This window comes from Triplophysa dalaica, chromosome 17, assembly GCF_015846415.1.
Source record: "Triplophysa dalaica isolate WHDGS20190420 chromosome 17, ASM1584641v1, whole genome shotgun sequence".
NCBI classification, from domain to species: domain Eukaryota; kingdom Metazoa; phylum Chordata; class Actinopteri; order Cypriniformes; family Nemacheilidae; genus Triplophysa; species Triplophysa dalaica.
Genome location: NC_079558.1, coordinates 18,072,895 through 18,093,912, shown reverse-complemented (window position 1 = coordinate 18,093,912; position 21,018 = coordinate 18,072,895). Strand labels below are relative to the sequence as shown.

The following is a 21,018-nucleotide window of genomic DNA, read 5'->3' as shown; positions in this document are numbered from 1 at the left end:
TACCTGGCAACCTCGGGCCTTTGGCTTTGTGTTTTGATTGGCTGGGCATGTGCTCTGGGTCACTCCCTCGGGAAAAACCTCCGACTCTAGACGGGGCCGTCTGGTGGACAGTGAACGGGATCAAACGGGCGAGGCTTTCGGTGAAAAAAAAACATTTGATCTGGGAGATCACACGCTTTTTACTTTAATTCAAGTTAATTTAAGTCATGGTTTATCCCGATGTTTGATGTTAAACACGGACTTGTGAAGCAGTCTAGCGGCTATCACATTAGGTGAAGTTTGATGGTCTGCGTAAACTCCTCTGAGCACACAACGCAATGTTGTTTTCTGTGACCTCAGATGAACCGTGCCACCTCCAGCCACGCCTGACGCATCTCACAGACTCTCTCACCACAACTCATTTCTGTTTTGTGACACATGGTGACATTTACAGTGGAAAAATCCTGTGGTCCCCCTCAGTGTCGTCTCGCTGGAAGCGTCTCTTTGAGTCTTGTTGTGAATGAGTGTCAGTAAACATCTTCGTGCTTCTGCACGGGTTTGACTTGAGTTTCTGATGTCCAGATGTGAATGTTTAGTGTGCTGATTTCAATCTTTCTCTTGTCACTTATTTTTGATGTTTCTTTTCGTTTTGAGTTGACTTGCAGTTTGGTGCTAAAAAAATCAAATGATTTTGTTTGACGAAATATTTTTTCTTGGAATAATTGTCCAATTTACTGTTGATAATTGTTTATTATTTTATAGTTATTTGTTATAGATTATTTACTAAGTGCTTTTTTTCTATAAGTCTTCTATAATATGTTATATTAATCTAAATTTGTGGTGTTCGCATACAGTCTTTTTTATCTATCAGATCTCAGTTGTCAACACCAGTGCTCGAATTGAAGGGGGGGTCCGGGACCCCCCATAAGGCATTTGGGTCCCCCATAAGAAGTCAAAAATAGACTCAGGGGGATCCCTCAAATATTTAAAGTTATTTGAATATTATTTGAGTAAAATTGATAATCACAAATGGGATTAAATGCATGCAATAAATATCGTTAATTTTGTGAATTAATGATTTACCATAATTTATATTAAGTTTGTTTATGGGCTTGTTGTCATGTCTCGGAACCAAAAACATTCTTATCACAAAATGTCTATCATGCTAGAATTATTCTGTTGAACGTACAATACTGTTCAAAAGTCATTTCTGTTCACCAAGCCTGCATTGATTTGATACAAAATTCTATTATGTAAGCCTGTTTTTAATGAATAGTATATAGTTATATTGTTATCAAATATACTGTGTATTTTGTATAAAATGTATATTGCGAGACTAACCCCCACAAAAAAGTCTTATAGTGGGACCCCCCCATAAGACTTGGTTAAATTTGTGCCCTGATCAACACACACACACACACACACACACAGTGCCTTCCTTCACATTTCTGTCTGGCAACAATTACTGTGCTGATGAATTCGGAGCTCAGGCCAAAAACACGCACGCACGAACATACACACACTTACAATTCCCACAAACTCAAGATTTCCTTCTGTTTGTGTGACTCTTTTATCTGCAGGTGTCTATCGCAGTATCTTTACTGTGGTAGGGTGAAAATGTGCAGTAAGTTCTTTAAGAAGCTTTCGATTTATTTTCCTAAAAAAATATTTTGTGGTTCAACCCATACAGGGTGATGTATTCATATCTTAAACAAATTATTTACATGTTATTACACTATTTAAACTTTGGTGTCGCATTCTGCTCGAAGACATTAACATAAGATTTAAAATATAAATGTATTGTTATTTAATAATGAATAAAAAAAATAAGTTAATAAGCTTAGTTTTAACCTTTAAAAAAAGTTGCATTAAATAACTTTACTGGTTAGAACACATATTTTTTCATAAGCAGCTCTTGGCTTTTATTAACCTTGTTTGTGAAAGTGTTTGACTCAGTTTCATCTGCGGTTGTCTGCTATTATAATTTCATCTGTCATCATTTGACTGTCTTTTTTTAACAGTTTAATCTGTTTTTAGTAACGGTGTGTGTCTGTGGTACAGGTCAGTGCAGAGTTATGCCAGTTGTGTACTGGGAGTGTCAGCCGGATTGAAGGCGGATCTTATGATGATTCGGGGTAATTATTTCTTCAGGAGTGGTGTTAACTGAAACGTCTGATAGATCCAAACATGATTTCTAGCGCAGTAATATTCAAGATGCCGACACCGGGCAAACACATGCACGGGCCTACGGTGACCTTTAGGATGAAAGTGCGAAGTATTTAAACGGCGGAAAGTAGTCTCCAGATCTTCCACAGTGGCCTGGAGCGCAGATTAACAAACTTTATCCTACAAAGCACACCAACCTCTTCCTCTGACCCACGCTCTCCCCAGGCCACAACATGAGTGAAAAAAGACAAATCCTGTTGTAAACATTGATGTTCGCAAGACTCAGCACGCAGATATAGTGTTCGATCATCAGTTGTCCTGAAGTTAAACCTTGAAATAATTATGACAACAGTGAAGAAGAGATAAAGAAGATGCAAAAAGAGCTAAAGAAAACATAAAGACAAGTTCAAGATTTTGCCAGTGTATATAAGCCCACAAGGTGATCACAGCTGTAAATCTGTTTGTCAACATCACTTTTAAACGGACCGTTCACCCTCGAGTTGCTTCAAATTTGTATGCATATCTTTGTTTGGTTGAACACAGAGAAAGATATTTGGATGAATGCTTGTAACCAAACAGTTCTGGGAAACCATTGATTCCCATAGCAGGAAAAATGACAATGGTAGTCAAAAGTACCCCAGAACGGTTTGCTGTCCTACATTCTTCAAAATATCTTCTTTTGTGTTACAGAAAAAAAATGATAAAGTAAGTTTTTCTACTATGGGAGTCAATGGGGTACAAGAATTGTTTGGTTATAAGTATTCTTCCAAATATGTTTCTCAGTGTTCATCAGAACAAAAACATTTATACAGATTTTGAAAAACTCGAGGGAGAGATTGAATGATGACAGAATTTTCATTTTTGGGTGAAGTATCCCATAAAAAATAAAGCTTCTTCGTGATGCTTTAGAGGATCTGAAGAATCTTTCTGTTACACAAAATCTTAAAAAAGTAAGAAAGAAAGGGTTCTTAACCTTTTGGGAAGCAAACATGGTTCTACTACATGGAATCCCCCTGGAGAACCTTTTTTAAGATTGCATTTACACCTCTTAAATGCAAAAGGTTTATTATCGACCTCAGGTAAAATAACATAAAAATGTGAGAACACTTTATGATAACTTATTTATAGAAAAATAACAAGAAGTGAATTGTATTATTGAACATATTCAGATCTTTAATTATTCTATATGTACGTTTTATAAAGACAGTTTAATTTTTTCTGTGCTTTAACTGTTTTAAAGAGATGATGAGAGCAGTCTGAAAGATCGGCCCGGGAGCCACAGGGATAACGATTTAAAATAATTTAAAAGAATGTCGTTACTCCACATCGCTGGACATTGATGGCAGCACTCGTGTCCAAGCAACACAAACACACACACACCTATAAACATTTCCACTAACTCACTTACCTGTAAGTGCAATCTTTTCTCATGTCTAACACACGCACATTCACAAAGGCATACGTGTGCAGGACAACAGACGCCAGGCAGTCTGGACCGCGTTCTGGTGTATTGTTATTAACGCTCTGTCTCGCGTGTATGAAGGTACAGTGAGGACACATCCCTGCTCTGTGACTCCAGGGCTCGGCTTTGTTCTTCTCCGTAACGCAGGCATAATTACAACCTTAAAGAGCGTCTAGCTTTCCTTCTCACCCTCTCCACACTGCCCCACACCCCCGACTATAACAACAGCTATACGTAAAGCTCTGTGTCGACACCGGGAAAATCAACTCTGGTTTACTTTGCTTCACTCTATTCCAGCATGTTCTTCATAAAACCAAGTCAGTACTCCAAAACCGCCTGACTTTACTTTTGTAATATCATACAGTTCTGTACAGCCCCAAAATGTATTTGGAGATAAAGAACGGGCTTCTGTTAACAACAAAATATCAAATCAATTGTAGTGTATTTAATCATGGCTCAAATGACTGGCTGATTATCAAAATGAATGCAACATTCTTATATCCATGCAAATACTGTTTGAATAAGTGTTTGAATATTTTTTTGCCCCGGCAGTATACGTTACATTTGCAAAAGAAAAGATAAAGATTCGTCCCACAGTGAAACTGGCATGCTGCTTTCTCACTGACAATTCTGCAGATGTGGTTTAGCGTGACAATAATTTGTGGTTACGTTTGGCCCATCTCGTCTTGGGTCTCTGCCCGCTGTGGGCTCCTATGACCCTGAAAAAACATGCGACACTCTAACAGCAACACATGAGCAACGTGTGACTATCATGATGACATTTTGAGACATTACTGTGTGTAGAGTTTATTTAGAGGGAGGCATCAGCGTACAGTTATGATGTTTGGGATTTTTCAGGGTGTGATCGAGAGACACGTGTATTGCAGGTTCTTCTGGCCGATACACTTATCTTCATCCAGACTTTCTGTGACCACTGTCTGCACAACCACCTTGGAGAAACTTCCTGTATTTCTTTTATATTTCTTGTGCAGATTCCGGGAACACAATATAGCCACATTTTGTTTACACACACAAATTCTTAACAAAACTGGTGAAATCTTTAGTTTCAATTTAATTGTGTTTTAGTGGAGTTTTTGTTATTACTGAATGTTTTGTGCTGAACTGGAATATGATGAATTTTGTCTGCTCTTATGACCCTTTATTTACCTTAAATTCCTATCTAAAGTTTCTCTGTGTCCATGGAACATTTATCATTTAAATAATAATAACACATGTAGAGACATACACAATTTATTCAGCAAGAAACGGCCTTACTTCAAAAAATAAAGACATATTAGCTTAAAACTTCCACTATGTTTTATAGGCCTATAACACATAAATGTTGAGACTTTAAAGTTCTCAAAGGCTCGTCAAACTTTAACCTCATGGATTTTAAAGAGAGTGGATGTGTCTTCAGGTCACAACATGTGCTGCTTATGTCAAGAAGACGTCAGGTCACGTGATTTGTGTTTCTCTTTACAAATAAGTGATCGTTTAAATCAATTGTATTTAGACTGTCAAATAAAAAAAATGTTGTTTATTTTATACATTTTTACACAGTCTCCTTTTTAAAGTTTTTTTTCCGAAAGCGACTACATTCCATATATGCACTATATATCTATAGATTTTACGTTTTTTATTTTTTATTCATTCACTTCATTTCTCGTGGTCATCAAAAGTTGTCTCAAAACGTTAGATTGTTATTATAAAAAAATAAAATAGTAGGCTAGTTTTATTAGTATTGGTGGTAATGGTGGGGTTTGGGAAACACTTGATTTACGCGTTTTGTGGCTCCGTTAAGTGTGTTAACGAGTGATGGAGAAGCGATGTCTGTTCATCTGGCTAAATTAGTAGAGGTTGGAGACCTCATGGGTTCGGAGCCCAGGATCCGACGCGGTTTTCTTTCAGACAAAATGGGTTTACAAAAGGAAATGCGTTTTTTACTAAATAAATAAATGCAGTAATGAATTAATTAATTATTAAATGATTGAATAATAAATGAACGAAGTTTCTGGAGTTTGGTTTCGTATATATGCCACTGTGCGCTCTGCCTGTGTTTTTTTATTTTGAAGCAAATGTTTACAGTTCATGTTACCAACTATTTACAGTAAACATGCGATGGATCAAAAAAATCACATTTTAATAGGAATGTATCGCTTATGACTACAACCAGACTAACTGCTGTTCTTATTATTTAAGTAATAGGACTATAAAGGAATTTAATATAAAGGTAGATTTATCCGAAAGTTAATAATATTTTTTTGGCATAAATGATAAACGGGGAAGGTTTCTTTAGGGCTGTTATTGTGCACTATTTATTTAAAACAATATTCGTTGCGCAAAACGTTGATTTATCTGTACAGTATTCCCTTATACATGTCTGCTGTTTCATAAACATAATATGAATTGTTTAGTGAAAAACAAATATTGTTAATCATGCCCAACTTGTGTTAAATGGGTGGATAAATTGCAACAAAAGGTGTGGCTTTTCTGTATGTGCCGATACAGAAATCAAGATATCCATGAGACAACTAGCCCCGGTATCCCATACATTAAACTGCAATATTACATACCACAACACACGTGCTTGTTTTAGACCGTTCGGCCACATATATGTTGCAACTCCCGGTCCATTCGTGCACAATTATTTTAGTCCAGCAGATCGATGTGTTTATGAATGGACCTGATCGGGATCGGTACTCAAACTTAATTTAACTCTCCCTGGTGTCTCGTGACGCACCAATCAGCGCGCGCGCCCGTGGAGCGTGCTCAGTGAGTAGCGCGCAGCGCCGTGAGCCCGAAGTGACTGCAGATATTACGTGCTTTTGCCATGGTTTAAGATACGCTCTTTTTACCTATGAGATTTATCTAAGTGATATCTGAAAAAGGACTTTAATGCAGCGATTCGTGGTTGCTTTTCTTGCGATGGATCCTCGTCAAGGTGTCTCTCGTGCACAGTGAACGTTCAATGCTGCACTCGATCCTTCATCCGGATTTATGGACTTGACTGTTAATAATGTCTATGAGTTTCATGTCTGACACTCTTCATAGTCCAGATCCTTCCAAATCAGCATTTTTAGAGTTTGGCCACGGACTTCCAACCAGCCAGCAGCATTTACCCGGATTCACACACAATATTTACCCAGTGCACGGATTGCGCTCCAGTGGACACCACCAGCACGATGGTCACTTCCCCTCCAGCGCGTCCCATTACAGCCGGCCGCTGGGATACGCCTACCCCGGGTCGGTGAGCGCTTCTGCCCCGAGCCCCTACATGCCTTACCAGCAAAACAACCACAGCAGGAATGAAGACAACAGTGAGTAACTAAAAAATACAAATAAAAACGTGTTTAGTGTTTCCTAGAAAGCTTATTTGCTCTGACATTCCTGATCACGTTTATTGCAGTTGTTTTGTCATGCATTTTTTTACTTTTACGGTAGACATTTTTGTTATTAATGACATAAACTTTATTAACAAATTACATGATCTTTTAGTGGGTTTTTTGGTAGATGTGAGCCTCTTATTGAATGCGCAGTGTATTAGAACAGCACATCATGTTAAAAGGGGCATGTGTGATGTATTTCATTTTAAAGACCAAGGTATTCACATGTCAGGATAAATCAGTTGCGCGTGGTAAAAACAAATGTTTGATTATTACACAAGTGCCTCCGTGCGCGCCTTTGTTTTTAGCTATTTAATTCTCAAATGTGTTTTTGTTTCTTAAGCCAATCCTTGGATTTTAACATAAAGTTCCACTTAGTTTTTCCTGAACATTCATTACATATCAGATTTTCCAGCGTTTGTTGTTCAAAATGAAAATGCTGTGCAAACCGTACAGTAGTTTACAGGGTTGGCAAAAATAAATTCAAGTTCTAACTATATTCAAACTACAACACTTTATTAATACCGTGCGTAAACTTATTATATGTGCTGGGTGTCAGTCAAACTGCAATTCGTCGACAGTAAAGAAAACTGTAGGCCTATAGACTATACCTTAGGAAGAGCAAAGAATAGGAGATCAGTTAGGATATCCTTACTGTAAAAATTGTGTCCAAATAAATTGTATTTTGCATGTGCATTGCGAAGTTAAAATCCATTTTACAATATTTTAGCCCATGTATAACAACTTTTACTGACATGTAATTTCAAATGATTTATGTTTAATAATATTAATGGTTATATATAATTATTTAAAAGATAATTGTAATAATTTGACATTTGCAACATTGTTGTTTGCGACAGGCCTTTTGGGGTAGGCCGGTGAATCCCATTTTAGGATTGTCAATTAGTATTAGTATAACAGATATTTAAATGAGTGGATGTGAATCCAGCACACAAGCACACAATGATTCTTCAGTAACCTGCATGTGTGAGGTTCATTTATCATTTGCTAGGCCATAATGCTTTCGTTGTGTTTCGTCTGCATGAATGAAGACCACGAGAAGCCAGCGGTCATTGAGAATGGTGAAATTCGCCTTAATGGCAAAGGAAAGAAGATCCGCAAACCGCGCACCATTTACTCCAGTGTTCAGCTGCAGGCGCTGCACCAGCGCTTCCAGCAAACCCAGTACCTCGCGCTACCCGAGCGCGCGGACCTGGCAGCCAAACTGGGACTGACGCAAACACAGGTGACTGTTTCACACATTATTGTCGCAGCATTATTGTGTAGGCGTTGGACTGTATAGTCTTTATAATGAATTACATGGAAGGCCGGATGAGCAACAGTACTGTGAATAACATTATAGATATATGAATTATTGTAAGGCCTGTTCGTGCAGCTCATTACCAAGAAAAATGACGTCAGCGTGTGAAAAGTTTGGGTAAATAAAAATCTGCATTTGATCAGGAAAACGTATCCTATTTAGAGGCCTGGGCCATTATTTCAAAAGAATGTCATTGCATTTTTCCATAACATATCATAGATGGTCTTTTATTATGGTCACTGTTCCACGACACATGTGAAGAAAGCTGACATCACACATCCGAGTGCACTTGCTTAAAAGTAAAAGTGAACACAACCAGACATCATCTCTAGCATCATTTACCTGCATTTTTTTGTTGTTGTTGAAGATTTGTAGCCTTCTATGGAATGACATTCATAAAGCTTGTAAGTGTCTAAACATGTTTTGGAGTCACACCTCTGAGCCCATATGTACTGAAGTGAGCTTTTCATGTCATATACACACAGTGACCATGTAGGTGTGGCTGTAGTGAGTCAGCATGTACAGTAGTCTATATACTTTATTTATGTAAACACATGTAACCTTATAAATTTCTCTATTGTAAGTGCTAAGTGAGGATTTAGCCTGATCCTTGACTTCAATTCCCAGTTAGCACTCTACAACTTTTGTGTTTTCCGTCTTGCATGTGAAAACATTTGTGAAGCCACCGATTAAAGGAGTTTTATTTATTAATCCATTAAGCTATAGATAGATGTATAGACAGAGACTTGTATGTTTCTGGGCGGGAGAAAACAGTATATGTAAAAATGATGTGCTGTTTAAATTATTTCCTCTCTTTTTTTGCTAATCTTTCACTCTATACATTTCTTTCTTTCTTTAATATTTTAATTATTCAGTTTCTATGAGATCCATTTAACATATTATTTGACAAGACTGATGAATTAATAATTGTTTTAAATTAAAATCATTTATATAAACATGTCTTATACATAAAATTAATGTTGCTAAAATGTAGTTATTACTTGTTGAAACAGATACGCTGAAAGCAAATGTGTGAATGCAAAGGTCTGTGAGTGTTGTGGTAGATTTACTGTATCTGTTCTGTTCTTGCGCACTGTCTATGTTATACACTTGCCACCCCGCGTGTGACAGGTCGCTCTTCAGCTTCGACTGTGGAAAATGAGTTCAGTCTGTCTGCAGCTATGAGGATTTTCCAGTCTGATTACAGCTCGGCTTCATCAAAGCAGTGTCTCTGTCATCTGCTCTGGGACGTCTCACACATATACTGTTCCTCAGATAGTGCTCATTCTTTAAAGCTCTGTGATTAAAATAAAATTGATATGTGTGTTTGATCATATGTGCCAGTTTCAGTTAGATAAACATGCAAACACACTCAGCCTATGTTTGGACTTTTCAAAATCCTTAAACATAAACCTGGAATCCATAACTGTAAAAGCTGCTTGGCGAACCAAGCTTTGGAAATAAAAAAGAAAATCCCTTTTACATGTGTTTATTAGATGTGTTGACAGCCAAGGTAATAACATTGTGTAGGGTAGATTTTAATCGTGTGAGGTTATGGAAACTGTGTGAGGTGAGAGAGGCATGCGCTCGGGATAGGGTTTGGTGGCTGCATGGTTTTTTTTCTCTGCTGAATTCCTCTGAAGGAATAATTTCAGGATTCAAAGGTGTTGATTCCTAATCGAATTCACATGTTGTGTGCATTCTGTCTCCAAACCACTCGTATACTGCTGAACATAGTATTTGCAGTGAAACAATAACTGTTTTGGTTGAGATATCGTTAATGTTTGACGGTGGGTGGCTTTGTAATGTCGCAAATGCTAATTGTATGCCGACTTTGTGTTCTTTTATATATTTAACGACCTCTCTGGCAGTCATTTCGGTCGAGTTATTTTTACATTTTTAAGCTGTGATTATTGTAGTGTGGCGGGCCGCAACGCGCGCTCTGCTCGCAACGCCTGCGCGGGCCCATCTGAAGCAAAGATTCATGATGCTGTCAGGCCAAGTCTTCTGTACCAAATCATGTTATGATGAAGAAAAGAAATCAACAGGACATCTTAAATATGGACCGTTTTCGTCTTGATTAGACCGTATAAAATCTGGCCTCCAGATTTGGGTTTCATTGTATCATTTAAGAGTTCGTTCTAATGTGCGTGTTTCTTCTCTTTTCATTGAAGGTTAAAATATGGTTTCAAAACAAGCGCTCGAAATATAAGAAGATAATGAAGCATGGATCCAGCGGACCTGAAGGGGAACCACTTCAGTCCACGTCCTCCGCCTCTCCTTGTTCTCCGGGTCTGCCGCAGCTTTGGGAGATCTCCATGGCCAACAAAGGGCCGCCTGTGCACCCGAGCAGTTACATGAACAATTTTGGACACTGGTATCCTCCGCACCATCAGGATCCCGTGCACAGATCTCAGATGATGTGATTAAAATATAAAAAACAGAGCCAGAGACTCCAGTCGCGTCTGACACCTGCTTAAGTGTAGCCACACTTTACACGTAAGGTGATTGTCTTTTACAATGTGTTGTATAACTTTGTATGTCTGAAATGACTGTGTTTACTCTCTGTGCAGTCAAGGGCCTGTGACTCCATTATACACTTCAGTAGCTTTTCAACGTTTCCAAAGTTCTTAATATTTGCTTTAAATAAAGGATTTATGAAAGATGAAAGTCTTGCTTTACTATGAGTATTTTACTAAATTATACGGAATGTTGGTAGTACTATTAACCAGAACTATAACTTGTATATTGTCATTTAAAATGCATACCAAAACTACATTTTTCAGCTAACTGCATTTGACAAATGTCAATAATTTTAGACAGAATCCATAGTATAAATTGAAGAGGATATTCACAGTTTTAAAGCAAAAACCTTTTTACAAAGCATTTCTGTTGTTATTCACGCAGGTTATATATATTGTACATTTATTTAATGGTTTTATATTAAATGTATTATATAATTTAATGGTGAATTAGTATTTACTTAGCATTATAAAAAGTTTACATTTTAAAATCAAAGTTTTCTTACAGTCGGTCTGCGATTTGCAGCTAAATTAAACAGTAAAACAATTGTTATTATTTTCTTGAAATGAGGTAGCAATAATGTAATAAAAATAATTTTTTAAACATTTAGTTATTATTCGTTTTTGCATAACAGATATTATACTAATTCGTTACCTTTAAAACATTCAAAATACACGTGACAACTTGCTCCGAACTCGCATTAATGGAAAACCATGCTCGAACACATTTCGGCTAATATTAACCTTCATTTTGATCCTTGATTGAATTAGTTTGGATTTTTTTTTTTCAACAGCAATACGACATCTATCGTTTCATTAAAATGATGCACTTACCCATGTTTTATTTATTGCCTAAACATTAACCAAACAATTTCTGACACATTTTAGGACGTATTCGTTTGTCCACTTGTTTGATCCATTATTTTTTGCGAATTATTTGGGAAGCAGCGAGGCGCGCTGTTTTATTGGACAGACAAATCACGTCATCTGAAGCGACTGATCCAAATGCAGCACTCTTATAATTACTGTTATTACAAAGAGAACGGTTCGCATTTATTGTGTGTCTGAGGGACAGAGGGACATTTTTTCGTTTTCGTATCGATAAGGTACTATCTTAAAGTTTGTAGCAAGTCAGAACTATTATGAAACTAATTTATGATGAGTTTAACATTTTGCTCTTGAAATTACGCGGACCCTGGATACAGATTTCTTTTGGTTTGTGGGTTAAAAAATAACCGAGTTATTCCTCTGTCAATTACGCAAAAACATGCAGAGATTATATATTTTTATTCTTTTTTAAAAACAACTTCTAGTCGAAAGTAGGCTATCGATTGCATATAAACCAAAATCTTTGAATGTTTTGATCAACATCTGACGCACAAAGATAGCATTTCAACTTGCTGCAAACGACAAAAAGCTGCATTTTGTGAACATTAGAAGCAATCTAATACTATTAATTGTCATTTCATGGTCAAAATGAAGGGTGAAGCCTCATCTATGGGTAATAAGATGCCACCTGGAGGGATGTGGGGTCCACTTGACCTGACTTTGACCCAGCTCACTCAACACAGTCTTGTCTAAACAGCCTTGGTAAAATAGCCATATTACAAAGCATCTATGTCATTTGGAGCTTTTCAGGGGATTCAGCCTGATGTGAACCAGATCTGTTTTCATTAATCTCACATATGGTAATAAAATCAGAGAAGTGAAATTATTGAGCCGATGTACTTAAAATGAATATGAGAAATAACCTGGACATAAAAGTAATGCCTGCCACATGCAGATATCCTGTGAAAAAGTGATGTCCAAAGCCAACAACAATGAACAAAATCATCTAAAACCTTTTATTGCATTAAACGCTACTAATGCACATTTATGAGCTTCTGCAACATCTGTTGAAGATTTGTTGCAATCACTCAACGGTGCCACAATAATTTATTTTCCTATATGTATTTCAATATCGAATATGCTCATGTCGACAACACCAGAAGAGCCAGTCGAAACCATTAACACAAAGTCACTTACCTCCTGCAGTCTCCACCAAACAAACCACAGAGAAAAATTCAGCACACTTCCGAAGATGCCAAGCGTCTCTCTGTAGTTAATGTTCCCAATCTATGGTTTCATTTTTACCCCTGCGTGCACGTCTTATATACTCTGTCCCTGAGTTTGATTTGCGGAGTTTATGTTGCTCTAAGACAGTCATGGGAAGAGTAGACAAGTGTTTTTGGATGAAGCGGTGAGACCTCACATGGGAAATTATGGGCAATTTTACATTTTAAGATTAGAATAATGGGTGCTCGACTTGGACAAGCAGAGAAAAGCGGCTTTCAAACAGGGCAATTATGTGAGAAGCTGATTTGGGAGAACACTAAAGAGTGATGGGGCGACGGATGGGAGTTTAAGGGTATAAGATGATGGGACAACACGGCTGTAGATAAAAAGGCATCTGATATATTGACCGGACTGATCGTGTGATTTTTCATCTACGGAGGCCAGAAGAAGAGTCGCTTTATCGCAGTGAAACTGCAAATCTTGTCGAGTTTTAGGGTGAGCGAAAGTTCATCGGTTCACAGCTGTCAAGAATGCCTCTCTCATTTGATCTTATTTACATTTCCAGCAGAACGATGCCGACGAGTGACGTCTGCTCTGCGGGCTTTGAGCGAGGGTCCGGCAGCTGCCCCCCGTCTTTACACGGCAACATGTGCATGTCCCCAGCGCTGCTGACCTCCTGCTCAACCCTCATTTGCCACCCCAGAGGCCTGTGGTGCCATTTTTTGGATATGGTTTCTCAACGTACGCATGGAGATTGGCCCTGCCTGACTTTATTTAGGGTGTCGCGATGCGTCCGATTTTAGTATCGTATTCAAGTTCAACAGTTCAGGTCCGGACGGGCCGATCGGGGTTTTGCATGCTCTTCGGGGCGACCTTGTTAGGCCACACACCCTGCTGTGGCCTTGCTGGCGTACCATTTTCTGCGAGTGAGCGATGTGTCCCAGGACGCCGCAGCCTAGATGGTACCCTATAATTGAAGGCCACACACCATGAACAAGACAAACAGAAAGCAGATATCTTGCATTTGGCCCAACAACTGCAAATATCATATCAAACGGATGGCGGGCGTTTTCCTCGTCGACCCCCATGGCATAACTAGATTAGATGAAAGTGGTAAACACATTAGAGGGGATAAAATGTCTTATGATCTGATCTCTGACCATTATGTACATATGACGAGATGATCAAGTTTTAAGTAGAACTAAGTGGCCTGACGGGTTTTAGGTGTGAATGTGACTCTTTCTTCTCTTTTGGAGGTTGGAGAGTAACTCAATCTCGTACGACACGGCGGGTATTATAATATCTTCATGACTAATGCCACAGCTATGAAATGACTCAAAGCTGACCAACCAACCATCTACATCTTCTCGATCTATCACGCTATTAATCTGATAGCTGTGACGGGCAGCTCACGGATTTCCTACATCAGCATCCACATTTACGTCATCGCTGGATTTCACAGCAGCATCTGTGCACACCAAACAAATTTTACAATAAAGTACCAACACTGGTTATCTGAATGAAACTTTTCATTTTAAAGAATCTCTAGAAATTGTGGAATAAGTCGTCTTGTTCCAGTGAAAATCCCTGAGGCATGTTTTCCTTAAGGCCCCTTGTTGTGAGGCCACAAATTACCTGTTTCCATGTTCATATTCCACAGAGAATGAAGGATACCTTGATATTTCAGGACTGAGTTTTGCGTTCTGAATGTTAATTGAATGTAGAAAGAAAAGACATGATGGCTTTGTCAACATTCAATGTCAATTACAAACTATATAAATTACATATATATATAATACAGCTGTTCTTGTTCTGCAGTATATGGGCTATGAAAGAGGATGTGGAAGCTGGGCATTAGCGGTCACTCAAATGATTTCTGCACGAAAGCAGATTATTTATGGTCTCTGTGGTTCAAATGATGGTTTTGCGCCCATTCCACTGAAAACCAGAGAGCATCAGCTGACAAACTGATCGAGCTGAGCCTGTTTGTGTTCTGCACAGTGATGATGCGGAGACTGTCCCTTTCCATGTGAATCGGCAGTTTTGGTTAATGAATTTTAACCAGACGAAGCACATTGTGCTCCAGCAGACAACACCTAACAATTACAATTTGATGAAGGTCTGAGATGCAAAAGTGTCTATTTGTAATTATATTTAATCAATATGAGTCATTAAAAAACACAACATGCCGAAAGTAAACAAACTGACTCTCACATTATAATTAGGCTGCAATCATGGGACACGTTTACGACCCACGTGTTAAGAATACGGTAAATTGGCTGTAACGGCGTTTTTCCAAGTAGTAATATTTAAAGGGCAATTCAATATGAATTTTCTGTCACATTCATAGTAAACAGATAGACCCGCTTTTCAACGAACAACAAGAGATCCTAAAAATCAAATTATTTGAATGGAATAAATTATTAAACATTATGCAGTTATATCAGAATATAAACGACGTACTAATTGTACAGATGACATTGCGTCCAGCGTTTTTTATACCAGGGACTTTTACACGTCTAACTTTCTTACAGCTTTTTGCGTAACTTTACATAAAGTTAGCCTATACCAAGACATTTTAAAAGCTATTTCGTAAAATATTCAGGCAAATTGTCTTTTTAATGAAATATTTAATTTGTGATTATTTTGTGCAGAATAGGCCTTTAACCTTCAAACATTCGTAAAAAAGAACGTTTTTCTCTTACTTTTTTATAATTTTGCTTTTGCAAAATTTGTTTGCTTTTGTACTATTTTTGTTAATCTTTTGTATATATTAGTTCTATTTTTTGTTATTGTCAATCTTTGTCTTCTTTGTTTTATTTATCATGGATTATCATTTTGTCTAAATATCTACAAATATATTCTGGAAAGTGACATTGTATGCCACAATCAATGCTACAATACTTTTATATATTTTTTCTGCTTGCGTTGCTCTTGGGCAAAATCACCCTGTAATGTTGTCATTTTTGCAATATCAAATATAATTTTTGTGAATTATTCATATTAAAGCGCATAAAGTATTTCAATATATTTTAAAAATGAATTCGATTGTTCACTAAATTTTCGGGTATAGTTTTTCACACCTCATTTCTGTATGATCTTTTGGCATCCACTAGACATATTCGCGCCAACTTTCTCGAATAAACATCAACAACACGTGTTTTCAGTATGAGCTACAGGAAATCAATTCTTCTAGAAAACATCTGATGCTGTAAACCTCAGACCACCACAAACCCCGACCTGAGCAGACATACCTGAGACAGACAGGACCTTTAATTTCGTATAAAAAGTGGAAAATAAACAAGACATGCATCATCACGCTATTAAATGATTAAAACAAAATAAATAACATTGATGAACACCCCAGACATTATTAATTATAATGTTATTATTTAATCGCATATTTGGATAGTCTGTGTGAGTATGTTTGATGTACAACACATATGGATTATGACAGAAATATACTAGACCTGTTATTTATCTGGAAAAAGAAACCAAAACTTTAGAAAGAAGGTATGTGGCAGGGAACAGGTTAAAATACGCTTTGAAGTGCATGCCACATTTGCATATACCTGTTAACCTTTTGGGGTTTTTCTAGGTCTACATCTAAAGCTTTTGTTTGCTGTGTCTATGCATGCAGAGCCCAACTCTCTCTCTCTCTCTCTCTCTCTCTCTCTCTCTCTCAAGCTCCAGGCTTCATTTCAGTAGTCGTTTCTCCTCCTTCGCTGCAGTCTATCTTATTATCTGCCAAGAGAATACTAATAAAATCCAGTGACTCCAACATGTCTGTTCGCCTGTCGCCTCCTGCAGCCTCTTTGCACGCAGCCCTACCAGCCTAATATGAGCAATATCACAAAATAACCTGTGTCTCATTTAAATCTTTCCTGAGAACCGAGACAACACAGTGTGGACGCTGAAAGGTTCCACATCAAGATCCTTAAAAGTAACCAAAGGCATACATCGATTACACAATAAATCCACCTTAATCTGCACGCAAAAACAGATTTTCCACAAATAACATTTTCATAGAAGGCTAAAAAGGTTATTCTTGAACTCAGCAAACAGACGACGAAATGAAATGATTTTCAATTGGCATTTATTTAATTTGACAGAATAACAACTACTTACATGAATATAAAAGGATTCAAGCACCACCGTGCGGTCTTTATCTTTCCGAAGAACACGAACTTAGTGGTTCCGTTTTATTTAAACACATATTTACAGCTTTCAACATTTTGTACAAGTCTATATAACTTATATCCTGAGTCTCTGACGCGCGTGAGTGCGCGCGCCGGCCCACGACGCGTGGGCTATAACTACACGATTTGGGGATCACTCGTTCTTTAAGGAAAACATTTCAATATTCGGTTTTCAAAGAACCAAACATGGAGTCATAAAGGAAGTCAACAACAAGAATAAAGACAATAATTTAAAACCACGCAAACTTCCTTGACATTGTCGAACCTACACGCGTACGTGCATGTGAAATAGGTCAGAGTAGCATTGAAACCTTTAGGCTACTACTGTTATTTTGAAAACAATGTATACATATCGACAGATATGCGTTCAACAGTCAATAAGATGCCAACGCGAGCGTGCCCTGTCACTCCAGATACTGCCGAGTATCTCTCAGCTTATTTCTCCGGGTTTTGCATTGTCTTTTCCCACCAACTTGAAACTCTTCCATCAGTGTTTGTTAATACACGGCCCCCACGCTCTGCGGTGGTCCCGCGTGGTGCACTGGATGCTGTAAATGTGACCCCTGCGGATACCAGTGATTACTGTAATCTTCCATGTAGGGGGGTGTGGAACTGAGGGGTGGCTGGGCGATCTGCCCCCGGTTGACCTGGCCAGAGTTATTGTCCCAGACGGCCGGAGATGGTGGAGAGTTGCAGGCCATGGAGTCGCTGGCGTTCGGGCTGTGCTCCAGAGGAACCTCGCCGTTTTTGTAAAGTTTCTTGAACTTGGATCTTCTGTTCTGGAACCAGATTTTCACCTGTCAAAACGGAAAAAGTAGATGGTTAGGACCTCATTTCAGACACAGCATTTCATTCCCAACAGCGCAAATGACCTGATTTTTAATGTTCCTTTAATGTCTGCTGTCAATTTGTAAAATATACTTATAAAATATATTTAATCTAGGCTATTTATTTAAATAATTAACATTTACGGATGAAAATTAAATAAAATTATACCCCTCTCATTAAGGCCACAGGTTATTACACGATTAAAAATCACCGCCAAAATATGCAAACAATTATTAAATAATTTTCCCCAAAAGGGTACCAGGAATTAAATGATAACACAAAAGTCTGACCTCACACAATTGTTTCTGAGCTGATAACATGAATATTGTGCTAACGTGTGGATTTGCCACAACGGCACACGTCAGGCATATTGTTATTTAAACTGTTCATTAAATGAAATCGTGCCGAGGTGTTACCTGTGTCTGCGTAAGGCCGAGTTGCGCGGCGAGTTCAGCGCGCTCCGGCAGCGCCAGATATTGCGCCTTCTGGAAGCGGCGCTGCAGCGCGGCGAGCTGGTAACTGGAGTAAATGGTGCGCGGCTTGCGGATTTTCTTGGGTTTCCCGTTTACCATCCGAACTTCCGTCTCTGGTTCTTCTTTGACTGGAAAGAATAAAATAACAGATCACGTTAACTCAAACTGTTCATCAGTCAGAGGCAACAAACGTCGTGCCGTGTGATCACACTTCTAGATTGTCACCGTTGTTTCTGTTGAAATTCCTAAAGGTGTATTTTAGTTACAAAATGTTTCATGAATAAATGTGTAAAATTAAATTACAGAGCAGGTGTATTAAATTACAATGTTTTAAGTTCAGGAAGCAAGTGCCAAATACATATTCAAATGCCAAAGATTTTTAATACGAGCAAATAAGAGTTAATTCAGCTTTAGGTTTGTGGTAATGACTGTATCTGGTAATTTGGAGGTTTACTTCGGCCATAAAATATATTGTGACACCGAGTTTAGATTAGCAGTGACTAATAATGCTTAATCGTGTTATCCTTGCACTAGAAATGTCAAAATTGTTTTAGAGCAACCGCAAGATTATGGCTATTAAAGATATATTATCTACACTGCAAAATATTATATTAACGTGTATACAATTTATGCAGACTATGTCTATTTTTCGAATATATTTTTTGACGTCAGAATAATATCACAAAGTCAAATAAATGATTAATTACAGAATAAATAATTATGAACGATTATATTAATTGTTCTTACCAACGTCGATGCGCAAAAACAAGCATTATTTATCACCATGCCTACTTTCCATTGCTTATTACAACTATACTAACTCTCACTTTATAAATGCATATGCTTCATGGAAAAAAAACATTCTTAGTATTTTCTTCGATAGAACTTATATGAGCTTTTCTAGTTTAGTTTTCTTAAAAAAAACCTCACCTGCACTTTGGGGTGGCGTCTGCAGGTCTCTGCTGTAATGTCCGTATTGTCTGTAAGTATTGCCGTAAGGGTACTCTGTCTTGGTGGGGTAGGGTCCTGCTGATCCCCCCATCCCGGACAGATTAAACTGATGATATGAACTCATCTGCTGCGGGTACGGGGGAGTCTGGTAGTATTCGTGATGACTGCTGTAATAACCCATGTCTGTAGCCGACGACTCTGGAAGAGTCGGAGAGTCCTTAGAGGTCGGGTGGCAACTCATAGAGCCCGAAAGATCGCCTGAAATACCGTGTATCTTCCTGTCAAAAGTCGGTCCACTCATCGTGGGGTCGTGTCCCGTTCAGAAAAAAGCAGTCGTCCACTGATATTTCCAGGGCAGACTCGAATAAATCGTGCACGCGCAGTTCAGTATGAATATCCTCGATGGCTTGCGTTGTCTAACTTCCTCGGTTGAAGTACTGAATGCAATGGTAGAGATCTACTATGAGAAACTCCGAATTATAGGGCTGGACGCTGTGCTCCTATTGGCTCGTCACTTTAGCCCTGAGGGCGAAGCCAAGAATATGAGAGGAGTTCTCCGCCTAGCGCCTCAACGTCTCCATGCTGAAGATTTGAGGATTTCATCAGTTATAATCATAATGCAGACGTGAAGGTTATATATTCGTTAGCACTGGCATACAAGTGCAATAGAATCCCTCTGCCCGTCCCTTTCACTGTATTCACGAACATAAAAATATCAAATTTATCAAATTTTACAAAAAAGTTACACTTAAGGGTGTACAAGAACTAGGTCTATTTATTAAATAGCTTCATCAAAACTGTATTATCTTCACACGTTTTAACACCTTTTACAGCCCAAGGTGTGATACTATTTTTGCAAGATCGGACTCATAAAAGTTACTTTCAAACAAATGTAAATAAATATTCTTGATTTATTATATATTCTTATAATTTTAAACGTCTTAATTTAGAAATAAAATCGATTAGTTTACACGTATTAAATTGTGTGGCCTACGTGTTTAAATGATTTAACAGCACTTTTCATGGTGAACTTTGTTTTGACTGTAATAAAGGCCTGCGGAAGGCCAGACGTGTCTGTTTCCCACTTTACGACTTAAACGCATCGATAGTTGTCAGATTCGTTTCGGCATATCGCACGTTTGGCTGTTTTCTTAACCATCCACAACACGCTGGAGACATTTTGAAGTGATCTGCCGGTTCTATTCGGATTCACACTGAAGTTTATCTGTCTCGCTGATCGGCCCTCGGGCGCTCACTTGTGCGCCCTTATTATAACAAGGCGTGGCACCCGAATGCGTCCAAACCTTTAGCACCCAAATAACAATTTATCGCCGCTGACCTTTTTCTGAGGACGTGGGATGAAGGAAAAGACAAACTGACTTCATCTCATTTCTATTGACTTCTTTCGAGCATCTGAACGCCGTGCACATGAATGCAGTGTTTTATAGGTGTGAACCTCAGGCGCGAGAGTTCGTCACATACCTGATGTGCAGGGCCGCGGCACGCAGTCAAATTCCCCACAAATGCTTCGAGCTTTGGAACATTCTCTTCAATGTTTTTTTTTAAAGTAGTTTTATCACACATTTTCTAATACATATGTATTTGTATCAATACTTTTCCCCGATATATTTATAATTTTAATTGTTTATTCTCAAAATGCCTACTCGCTGAGCAAATTT

General features: G+C 38.2%; 2 protein-coding genes across 2 annotated transcripts; one reads left to right on the top strand and one right to left on the bottom strand.

Annotated features, from left to right (window-relative positions):
- The first annotated feature begins 6,042 nt into the window (after positions 1 to 6,042).
- dlx4b (distal-less homeobox 4b) lies at positions 6,043 to 10,981 on the top strand. Its single transcript, XM_056771520.1, has 3 exons — positions 6,043 to 6,924; positions 8,043 to 8,236; positions 10,486 to 10,981. Exons 1-3 carry the CDS (start codon positions 6,624 to 6,626, stop codon positions 10,735 to 10,737), a joined length of 747 nt encoding a protein of 248 aa, XP_056627498.1. The 5' UTR covers positions 6,043 to 6,623; the 3' UTR covers positions 10,738 to 10,981.
- A 5,986-nt stretch (positions 10,982 to 16,967) lies between these two features.
- Positions 16,968 to 19,772, bottom strand: dlx3b (distal-less homeobox 3b). Its single transcript, XM_056771585.1, has 3 exons — positions 19,319 to 19,772; positions 18,332 to 18,516; positions 16,968 to 17,884 (listed from the first exon to the last, which is right to left on the bottom strand). Exons 1-3 carry the CDS (start codon positions 19,638 to 19,640, stop codon positions 17,585 to 17,587), a joined length of 807 nt encoding a protein of 268 aa, XP_056627563.1. The 5' UTR covers positions 19,641 to 19,772; the 3' UTR covers positions 16,968 to 17,584.
- Positions 19,773 to 21,018: the final 1,246 nt, after the last annotated feature.

Bases quoted from the DNA above. Each gene is read 5' to 3' on its own strand.
- dlx3b (XM_056771585.1), bottom strand. From the start codon at position 19,640: ATGAGTGGACCGACTTTTGACAGGAAGATACACGGTATTTCAGGCGAT. The intron at 18,517-19,318 runs GTGAGGTTTTTT...TATTCTTTCCAG, and splicing joins GACGCCACCCCAAAGTGCAG to TCAAAGAAGAACCAGAGACG. The intron at 17,885-18,331 runs GTAACACCTCGG...CCGTTTTGACAG, and splicing joins TCGGCCTTACGCAGACACAG to GTGAAAATCTGGTTCCAGAA.
- dlx4b (XM_056771520.1), top strand. From the start codon at position 6,624: ATGTCTATGAGTTTCATGTCTGACACTCTTCATAGTCCAGATCCTTCC. The intron at 6,925-8,042 runs GTGAGTAACTAA...GCATGAATGAAG, and splicing joins CAGCAGGAATGAAGACAACA to ACCACGAGAAGCCAGCGGTC. The intron at 8,237-10,485 runs GTGACTGTTTCA...TTTTCATTGAAG, and splicing joins TGGGACTGACGCAAACACAG to GTTAAAATATGGTTTCAAAA.